Source organism: Crotalus tigris, unplaced genomic scaffold (genome assembly GCF_016545835.1).
Source record: "Crotalus tigris isolate CLP2741 ecotype Arizona unplaced genomic scaffold, ASM1654583v1 scf7180000024115.3125172, whole genome shotgun sequence".
In the NCBI taxonomy this organism is placed as follows: Eukaryota; Metazoa; Chordata; class Lepidosauria; order Squamata; family Viperidae; genus Crotalus; species Crotalus tigris.
In genome coordinates this window covers 1,677,501-1,688,575 of record NW_024100392.1, presented here as the reverse complement: position 1 = coordinate 1,688,575, position 11,075 = coordinate 1,677,501, and the positions used below count along the sequence as shown (strand labels likewise).

The following is an 11,075-nucleotide window of genomic DNA, read 5'->3' as shown; positions in this document are numbered from 1 at the left end:
TTAGTGGTTGGTAGATTGGGTCAATGTCAGTGTGTCTTGTTTATTGATTTATTGGTGGAGAAACAGGCTTCGAGGAATTCTCTTTCTCCCCTTGATTTTACTTGGGTTATAACTGTGGTCCCAGTTAGATCAAACTTGTGTCCTTGAGTCTTCGTGGGCGGACATGAGAGATAGTGGGTAGTGTCTTTTGATAGCCAGGAAGTGTTTGTGCAGTCTGGTACATAGCTTTCTTCCTGTTTGGCCCACATAGTTCTTTTCACAGTTGCTGCACTGCATTTGGTATATGATGCTTGATCTTTGGTTTGTTTCTGTCTGCTCCTTAGGTTTTGACAGTGGAGGCTGGTTTGTGGGCTACTGCGAGGTCATGTTGGAGTAATAGTCTTGCTGTCATCTCTGAAACATTCTGTACATAGGGAATAGTGATTCATCTGTCGTTGTTGTTCCTGTTGTAGTTGTTGTGTTGCTTTGGGTGTTGTGTTGCTTTGGGTGTAGTCATCTCTGGATGAAATTTTGTGGATATCCATTTCTCTCAAAAACGTTGTATAAGTGTTTTTGTTCTGCTGATCTGGCTTCCATGGTGCTGCAATGGGATTTCGCTCTCCCAACAGTGTTCTGATGCAGTTTGTTCGTGGCATTTGGGGTGGTTGCTGTGGAAGTTGAGGATTTGATCTGTTATGTGTTGTCTTCCCTGTACACGGATGTTATAAGTTGGCCATTGGTGGTTCTGGTTTCAAGAACGTCTAGGAATGGCAGTTTGTTTTTAATCTCGGTTTCTATTGTAAATCAGATGTCTGTGAAGACATTGTTGATTCTTTGGTAGGTTTGATTGACCTGGTTGCACTTGATTATCACAAAGGTGTCATCCACGTAATATACCTATAGCTTGGGGTTTATTTGTGGAAGTACAACTTATTTGATTTTCTGCATAATGACTTCTGCATCCATGATGAGCACAATTCAAAGCACACTGAAGATGTCCCCCCAAATGAAAATAAAACGTTTGCAGCCAAATCACCAAGCTCAGAGATCAAACCAACAGCCCAACTATCAATCCAAGCTACTAATATTCAAACCTAAAAAGCAGAGACATCACCCTGCCAACAAAGTACGTGTAGTCAAAGCTATGGTTTCCCCAGTTGCAATGTATGGCTGTGAAAGTTGGACCATAAGAAAGGCTGAGTGCAAAAGAATTGAGGCCTTTAAACTATGGTGCTGGAGAAGACTCCTGCGAGTCCCCTGGATTGCAAGGTGATCAAACCGGTCAGTCCTAGATAAGATCAACCTGACTGTTCTTTAGAAGGCCAGATCCTGAAGTTAAAACTCAAGTACTTTGCCCACCTAACAAGAAGAAAGGACTCACTGGAGAAGAGCCTAATGCTGGGAAAGATTAAGGGCAATAAAGAAGGGGACGACAGAGAATGAGGTAGCTGGATGGAATCACTGAAGCAGTAGGCGTGAGCTTAAATGGACTCCAGAAGATGGTAGAGGACAGGAAGGCCTGGAGCAGTGGTTCTCAGCCTTTTTATACGGCGATCCCGGTCATAAGGACGCGCCACCCATGCGCGGCGCCGCCCTGAGGGGAAAAAATGGCGGATCGCGTTGTTTGGCGACCCCCGTAAAATGGTCGTTCGACCCAAATGGGGTCGCAACCCAAAGGTTGAGAACCGCTGGCCTGGAGGAACATTATCCATGGGGCCGCGATGGGTCGGGCATGACTTTGCAACTAACAACAATATTCAAACAAATGTCAACACAGCAAGGTTTCAGAAGAATGTCTTAGTCTTTATTCATAGAAATGAATACTTAGGAAAACTAACTTTACCTGATCCCAAAGAAATTTGACAGCTTCCTCTTGCACAAGTCTTTGAAGCATCTCTTCATTTTTTTCTTTTCTTAACCTGCAAATGATTTACATATATAAATATATATAAAGCTATAAAAGTGTTACTACTTTGATCACCACCTTTGCTGCAATACAATTATTTATAGGTATTTCTTGACTTACCACCATAATTGAACTGCAAATTTCTGTTGCTAGGCAAGACAATTGTTAAGTGAGTTTTATCCCATTTTACCACTTTTCTTGCCACGGTTAACTGAATTACTGAAGTTGTAAAATTAGTAAATGATTGTTAAGTGAATCTGGCTCCGCCAATGACTTTTTTTATCAGAAAGTGGTACAAGGTAGTCACATAACTCCAGGACACTGCAACCATCATAAATACATGGCAGTTGCCAAGTGTCAATTTTGATCATGTGACCATGGGGATGCTGCAACAGTCATAAGTGTGAAAAATGATCATGACACTTTTATTTAATGCTGTTGTAATTTCAAATGGTCATTAACCAAGTGATTGTTAAGTCGAGGACTACCTGTATTGCAGTAAGAATAGATTCTAGCGAAGAATGGAGTTTGGGGGGAGGAAATGTATTTACATCAGTTTATTGATTAAATTTGTCAACTTCATCAGTTGAATAACAATGCAACTTAATTTCTGTTTGCTAGAGACACTGAAATAATTTTTTCTCCCTTGATTATGCTAACAAATGAATATTTTTGAAAGAATACTTCATTTTATAAAGATGGTGAAATTTGCCTTCGTCTGGAGAACAAAGAGGAGCTTACCAATTGAAGAAAATGAAACTACTACCCCAACTATAAATTATTTCTATCCTATTATTTCAGTTTACTTGACTTCCTACTTACTTTTCAACTTCTTCAGTTAAATGAACAATATGTTCTTGCATTCTGTTAAGTCGAATTTCATAGCGTGCTTCCCTGACTCTGGATTGGAATGTTCTTGTATAAAATCCCCTCCAACAGGCCTGAAGTTTGGTGGCAGCTTTATTCATTTCTACAAGTTCATCTTTCTTCTGGGTTACAGTAACTGATGCATTGGTGGACAGTTCTAGAGAATTAGCATCGGAAACATATTTGATAACATTCTCTTCTGGTGAGGATGACTGCTTTAAGTTACTGAACTTTACATTGTCTTCAGGGGATGCTTGATAACTGCTAATATCATCAAGTTGAATATCAGTGCTCACTAAAGAAGAAGCAATGGGGAAAATATCCTCCTCTTGATCTTCATTTTGAGTTTTTACCAGGTCTTCTGACTTGTGAGTATACTTTTCCAAAACCACAGAAGCATTTTTCTGCTTTTGTTTGTTTTGCATATTAAGATCTTTTGTAAATTCCAAATCAGCATCCCCCAGATCTTCAACATCCTCTACATCGATGCCAATTCCATGAAGTTTCAGTTCTGCTGAAGTGGGAGACATTGGAGAGAGCACTGAAGCAACAGGCATAAAAGTGGATTCTGAAGATAGGAGACTACTGTTCAACTTGTCCTCGTCAGTTTGCATATCATCCAAGTAAAAATCCTTAGAAATATTTTTTTCAGCTGGTACCGAAGTTGGAGAAATATTTTTAATTGCATAAGAATGGTCATCATTGGATTTTGTCACAACCCAGGTATTCTTTTTAATAATACGTTCTGGAAAAGAGAGTAAGATAAAACATATAGACTTTCAATATTTATGTATCTACGTATGTTGAGGGTGGAGGTTCATTCTCTGAACTTGTGGCTTGGTTTCCGACATTTCATTACCAGGCTAGATAATATCTTCAGCAGAATTTAGGGGATGTCAGTGTTCTAAGGGCTTTGTGTGGTCAGTAGATCTTGTGATGGTGACATCATGTCAGGTGAGAATAACCTCAGGTTAGGGTCTTGTGATGAATCAGGTGTGGGTGTGTCAAGTGAGGGTCTTATGGGTCTTGTGATGGATCAGGTGTGGGTCACCAGTGAGAGTCTTATGATGGGTCTTGTGATGGGTAAGTCACGTCAGGTAGGTAGAGCTATGGATTTGAGTCATTAACAAGACCAATCTATAGCTCTACCCTCATCCAACCAAAATTCTGAACATGCTATGTCAATGACACCTTTGTTATCATCAAACACTTCCAAATTGAAGTAATATACCACCTACTCAATAATATATTCCCCAGAATCAAATTCACATGTGTTGTGGAAAAACCCAATAAAAAAAGACAAGAGACAGCAACACAAAAACAATAATTCTTACTTTAAGATTCAAAGGTTTATTTTTCTAGTAATTTGGAACATAGCATTACTTACATTACTCCTTGTTCTTTTGTGCTGACCAGCAGTTTCCATATATATCTGTGTACATTTGAAACCTCTATCCATCTGTTACTTTCAGTTCCTCTTCCACGGTTACAATACTCATGTTCCAAATATACATAGAACTACCTACTTTGCAATTTGATATTGCACAATTCAGCAGATTACAAATAATAAATCCATATTGTGAAATAATATAAAGTTCAATTAAAGCTTTAAATCACTATTGTGGGGCCTATCTCAGGTTTGCTCCAGCCTCATCATGTTATATGAGGAGGCTATATTTTCATCTCCCACACATGTGAAGAGAAAACAGACAAAAGACTCCCATTCCTTGACATCAACATAAGGATACTAGACAACAAACAGCTGGAGACCTGTGCACTTCACCTCCCAATGATCCTCATGTGACGTGACCTCCCCATCACAAGACTGTCACTAATGACACACATTTGACCCATCACAAGACCCACAAGATCCTCACTTGTCACACCCACACCTGACCCATCACAAGACCCATCCAAAGACCCTGACCTGAAGTGATCCTGACTTGAGGTTACCTCACCATCACACAAAGACCTTATAAGCAAAAGAATGCTGACATTCCTTAAATTCTGCTGAAGATGTTACCTACCCTGGTAACAAAATGTTCAGAAACCAACCCACAAGCTTGGAGAACCAACCTCCACCCTCATTCTATATTCGAGCCACAGATATTCACCACTATCACAAATCTACATATGTATTTTTGCCAAATGTTTACTATTTATATCTGTCTCTTGACTAATTAGGGATTAGGGAATACATTTTTGAGATTCCTCTGGTCCATAGAAATAATATGCATTCGGCTAAACAGCAACAAGAGAAGGAAAGAGTTCAGAACTGATTGTCCTCTCCTGTCAATGTAGCAATGGAGTATGCTATATAGCTGTGGTGGCGAACCTATGGCATGCGTGCCATAGGTGGCACGCAAAGCCCTCTCTGTGGGCACACACACCATCGCCCCTAGGCCTTCAGCTGGGTTTTATAAAACCATTTCGCTTTAGGCCTCCGCCACTATGTGCAAAAAAAAAAAGGTTCAATCAATCAATTTCAACTTCTCACGGGAAAAAAAAGATCTCGCAAAGTTGGAATTGATTGATTGAACTTTTTAGTCCCACCCAGTCTGCCGTTACCACCACAGCCACGCCCACCCAATGGGCCACACCCACCCAATGGACCATGCCCACCTGGCAACCGATGATACATAAGTGGGTTTTTGGATTGCAGTTTGGGCACTTGGTCTCTAAAAGGTTCGCCATCACTGCTATATAGATTCCATCATTCGACCAGGCTCTACCATGACCAATAGACAGAATACAAGGTGGATTTAGGTAAGCAATAATTATTAAATGGCTGAAATCATTAGAAGTATGCTCGATAGCCAGCTATAACAGTGTAGTTAAGAATCTAGTAGATAAAAAATTACTTTTTATCTTGAATATCTTCAAGTTTTCACCTAATAATCTTAGCCTATTCCATATTATAAAGTAGTCAAATATGCACTATATGTCTTAATTTGAACAACCATTTCTTTGGTAATGTCTATACCCATAGAAGATTATTTTTTTTTTATTATTATTTTTTTTTATTTTTTTAATTTTTATTCATTAATACAATTAAAACAACAATGGACAAACATGACATTCCAGAGTGAATTTTTCTATCAGTTCCTATCATAGTACAAAAATTTTATAATTTTATAATTTTTTGTTCTTAACCTCTATATAAACCTCATCTTTTATACAATACAATTATATATACAATTATATGTACAGTTATGTATATCTTTTAGTTCTACCATTAGTTTGAAGTCCGAGCAGTTCTTAATTCATACCAGCGGTAAAATTTGCCCCAGATTTCGAAGTATTCGTGTTCCGTTTTGTCTTTCATAATCATTGTAAGCCTGTCCATCTCAGCACATATTAAAATTTTATGCAGGATCTCTTCTTCCGTTGGGGTTTCCTTGTTCCTCCAATTTTGAGCAAAAACCAGCCTGGAGGCCGTTAAAATGTGTAGCATTAAATAAAATACGCCTTTGTCATGTTTTTGCGTAGTTAAACCTAATAGAAAGAGTTCTGGTTTTGGTTCTACCGCTTGCTCTAATATTTCTTCCAACCAAATTTTAATCCTGTTCCAAAAATCACGAGCTCGCGTGCATTCCCACCACATATGATAGTAAGTTCCACTTTTCAAATTGCATTTCCAACATTTAGGGGAGACATTGGTATACATTTTAGACAATCTTGTGGGTGGGAGATGCCATCTATAAAACATTTTGTAAAGGTTCTCTTTGTAAGAGGTGGCCAAAGTAAGCTTCTTGTTTCTTGCCCATAGTTCTTGCCATATATGCAGATCAAAATTAAGACCAAAATCCTTACTCCAATTCAACATAGTCACTTTTACTTGTTCCTCGTACGTTGCCTGATCTAGCAAATAATAGTATAGTTTTTTAATCATTTTATCCTCCGACCCCAAAATTATTTTATCCAATTCTATTGGTTCTAATTTAATACCTAACTCTTTTTTGTCTTTCCGATATCTTGCCTGCAGTTGCAGGTATGCCCACCATTCTAATTCTATCCCTTCATCGTGGATGGTTTTCCTGGATTTCAATTCCCCTCTTTCATCTAAAATATTTTTATATGTTATGATCTTGTCTAATTGAGTAAATTTTGGGTGTACATATATTTCTAACGGTGAGATCCAACTAGGTACTTGGGTATAATTTGGTTGCCAAATTTTTGTCCATACATCAATAAGAGCTTGCCTAATATAGTGACTTCGAAAATATTTATGTACTTTATATTTATGATCCCATAATATGGCATGCCATCCTATTTGTAGGTCATGGCCCTCCAGACACAATAGTCTCCTATTTTTTAGTAATATCCAATCTCTTACCCATACTAATGCTGCGGCCTGGTAATATTTCTCCAAGTCTGGAAGACCAAATCCCCCCCTTTCCTTTGAGTCCTGTAGTAATTTTAATTTAATCCTTGCTCTTTTTCCTTGCCAGATGAATTTACACATCATTTTGTTCAAATTTTGAAAAAATTTCTTGTCTAATTTTATAGGTATACATTGGAACAAAAATAAAATTTTTGGCAACACATTCATTTTAATCACCGCGATTCTGCCCGTAAGAGAGAGCTGTAGGTTAGTCCAAATATCAAAGTCTTTTTGAATCTGTTCTATTAACTTATCATAGTTATCCCTTTTAAGCGTAGCGCATTTGGCAGTCAGTTGTATCCCTAAATGTCTAATTTTATTTGTAATTTGAACACCAATTCTATCAACCAATTCACTTTTCTGTATTTTAGTCATATTTTTGACAAGCATTTTAGTTTTTTCTTTATTTATTTTTAAACCTGCTATTTCCCCGTATCTATTCAATGTTTCCATCAGCCTAATCCCTGATTGTAGTGGTTCTTCAATAATAAAAACTAAATCATCTGCAAAGGCTTGTATTTTAAATGTCTCTTTCTTGATTTCTAGACCTTGGATCTGTTCATCTTGCCGGATTGCTCTAGTTAATACCTCGAGAGATAATATAAATAACAATGGTGATAGTGGGCAGCCTTGCCTTGTGCCTTTTTGCATTTGGAAACTCTCAGTCAGTTCTCCATTGATTATTACTTTGGCCACCTGCTTAGAGTAAACTGATTTAAACATATTTAAGAAATTTTCCCCAAAGTCCATATACAATAATTGATTAAACATAAAATCCCATTTTACATTGTCGAATGCTTTTTGGGCATCAAGAAAAATTAAACACATTTGCTTTTCATTATGTACTTCATAATATTCCAATATGTCCAAAACAGTCCTAATATTGTTTCTTATATATCTTTTAGATAGAAAGCCGTTTTGATCAATATGTATAAAATCCACTAAGAACCTTTCCAATCTTTGTGCCATTATTGCCATGAAGATTTTGTAATCTGAATTCAAAAGAGAAATGGGTCTATAGTTCTTAATTTGTGTCAGGTTGGTGTTTTCTTTAGGAATCAACGTGAGGAAGGCTTCTTCCCATGAAGCTGGTATTTTAGCTTGGGTTAAAACCTCGTTAAATAAGTCCAACAGCATTGGGCTTAAAGATTCTTGTGCAATTTTATACATTTCTGCAGGTATACCATCTGGTCCAGGTGTTTTATTATTTTTCTGTTTCTTAATTGCAACCGAGAGCTCTAAATGTGTTATCTCTTTATTTAGGAGAGTTTTAAATTCTTCTGGCACCTTGGGTAAATCGACTAGTTGTAAATACTGTACTATGTCATGGTTATTTCTCTTTTCGTCGTCCTTATATAAATTCTTGTAAAACTCATATGCCACTAGCTTTTTTCCTTCGTTCTGGCACACCATATCACCTTTGGCGTTATAAAGGTTGGTAACTCTCTGCTTATTATTGTGTTTTTTGATTTTATAAGCCAACCATCTCCCTGGTTTATTAGCATTTTCAAAGAAATTTTGTTTAGTACGTTTTATCTGCTGTCCTAGATCTTCCTTCGTAATAATATCCATCTTATGTTTAATTAAATCAATCTGTTGTTTCAAATCACATCTTTGTGGTTCATTTTGCAGGTTATCCTCAACTTTACGTAGTTCTTCTTCCAGTTGTCTTTGGCGTTGTGTTTTGATTTTGTGTTGCCTAGCCATATAAGAAATTACAACGCCTCTCATGTAGGCTTTGGTTGTATCCCATAAATTTTGGCAGTTTGTATCCTCCTTTTTGTTTGACTTAAAAAACAGATCCAATTGTTCTTCTAATTTTGATTTGAATTCTTTATGATTTAAGATTGCCCTTTTTAGAGTCCATCTCCTCGTGTTTTTTTGCCCCTTCCATTTAATTCTAATCGGATTGTGATCAGCCCAGGTATTTGTATCAATCATAATCTCCTCTACTTCTAAATTTAAGTCAGCTGACATCCACACCATATCAATTCTGGACCAAGATTGATGACGTCCAGAATAAAAAGTAAACTGTTTTTTCCCAGGATTCCTTTCTCTCCAAATATCCTGTATATTAAACTCATCTACCATTTTAAAGAAAATATCAGATATTGTTCCTCTAATTCTTTTTCTATTCTTTCCACATTTATAATCTAGATTATTATCCACAATTGCATTATAGTCACCCATTATACAAATGCTATCATGTTCCAATTGGCTAATAATGTTGTAGAGTTTTTTATAGAAATGTTTTTGCCCCTCATTCGGGGCATAAATTCCAACCAAAAGAATTTTGGTTTTATTCAAAATTACTTCCACAATTAGAATTCTGCCATCTTCGTCCTTATAAATTTGCTTAGCCACAATTTCTTGTTTAATATATACTACCACACCTCCTTTCTTATATTGCGAAAGTGCTGCGAACATATTCCCCAATTTGGGACAATTTAATAAGTATTGATGTTGTTTTTTAATGTGGACTTCTTGTAACATTATTATATCTAAATTCATCTTATTGAGCCTATTGAAAAACTTCTTCCTTTTTGTTGGAGAGTTGAGGCCATTAACGTTGATAGATATAGATTCAACACATTTCTTCCCCTCCTTATCTATGTTTAGATCTAGTTACTATTGCTGGTCTAGACTCTTGAGTTTGTAAATCCTTCCCTTTTTCCACTGTTGATCTTATCAGTCTAGCCTCTTTAATTTCCTTAAACCTACTCTCCTCCTGCTTTTCTTCATTTTTCCCTTCATCAGTGTCCTCTCGAAGCTCAACTCTTTTACCTCTAGCTTCAATGGCTTGCACCAGTGTCTCTCCTTCCTCTCTTGCTTCTCTTTCAACTAAATCTTCCTTACTACCAAAGTTTTCCCTGTAGAATTCCTCTGCTTTTTCTATTGAGTCTAGGCGAAACTTTTTCTCCTGCCATGTTACCAGAATTCCTTCCGGAGTTAGCCATCTAAAATTGATATTTTTCCTTATCAGTTTGGAAGTTATGTATTGGTAAGGCCTTCGCAGGTCTCTCACTCTTTTGGGCACTTGTTTAAGTACAATCAGCTGTTTACCTCGATATTCCAGTGTATCATCTCTGAATCTGAAAAGAATTTCATCCCTAACTGATTTCTTAATAAACCTAATGTGCACTTCTCTGGGAAGATTGTGTCGTCTTGCGTAATTTGTGTGTATTCTATAGGTTTCATCTATCTCATTGGCCATCTCCTCTCTTGTAGACCCCAACGCTCCTGCTAGAATATCTGACATTATTACTGGGAGATCTTCACCTTTCATCTCTCCTACATTTTGAAACCGTAGATAATGTGCAGCCTTCTCAAGTTCCAAAGAAATAACTGTGGTTTCTAATTCTTTATTGGCTTGAACTAGCCTTTCATTCATTTCATCCACTCTCTGCTCTTCTTTATCAATCCTTTCCTCCATTTCTACTAGTTTTTGTTCATTTTTCATAAGTTGGTGGTGGAAGGATTCAAATTTCCCATCCATAGATTTAATTTTATCTTTAAGTTCACCTGTATCATTCCTTATTTCACCTATTTCTTTTTTCAGATCTTCATGGTTTTTACACATTAACTCTTGCATTGATTGCAGCATTTGTTGCAAGTCTTTAAGTGGGTTTGCCCTATCTTTTTGAGCCATTTCTTCTAGTGATCTTTGCCTAACAGAACCTGGTTCCAGCAATGTAGTTTGAAGTGTCTGCTTTCTCCCTATTCCAGCCCTTGTAAGATTTGGAGTGCTAGACATTTTTTTCAATTTTCCAAACCAACCTCCCCACTTATTTACAATTGTTAAAATGTTTTCCAGAGTATCAAAGTTGTTACTAAGAATCAAGAAGTTCTTAACATTACAAGGAAAGGGCAAATTTGCTACACAGTCTCTTTCCCTAGTAGTTTTTCCCTTCCCACTCTTACAGCAATTCTTGATTTAAC

General features: G+C 37.0%; 1 protein-coding gene across 2 annotated transcripts in view; it reads right to left on the bottom strand.

The window, feature by feature from the left end:
• CEP97 (centrosomal protein 97) overlaps positions 1–11,075 on the bottom strand; it is a 38,233-nt gene that overhangs the window by 5,367 nt on the left and 21,791 nt on the right. For both annotated transcript variants that reach the window (XM_039322464.1, XM_039322462.1), the window contains exons 10-11: positions 2,708–3,497; positions 1,823–1,898 (exon numbers count right to left, since the gene is read on the bottom strand). In XM_039322464.1, coding sequence (XP_039178398.1) covers positions 1,823–1,898; positions 2,708–3,497 — 866 coding nt within the window. The remainder of the gene's footprint in view (positions 1–1,822; positions 1,899–2,707; positions 3,498–11,075) is intronic.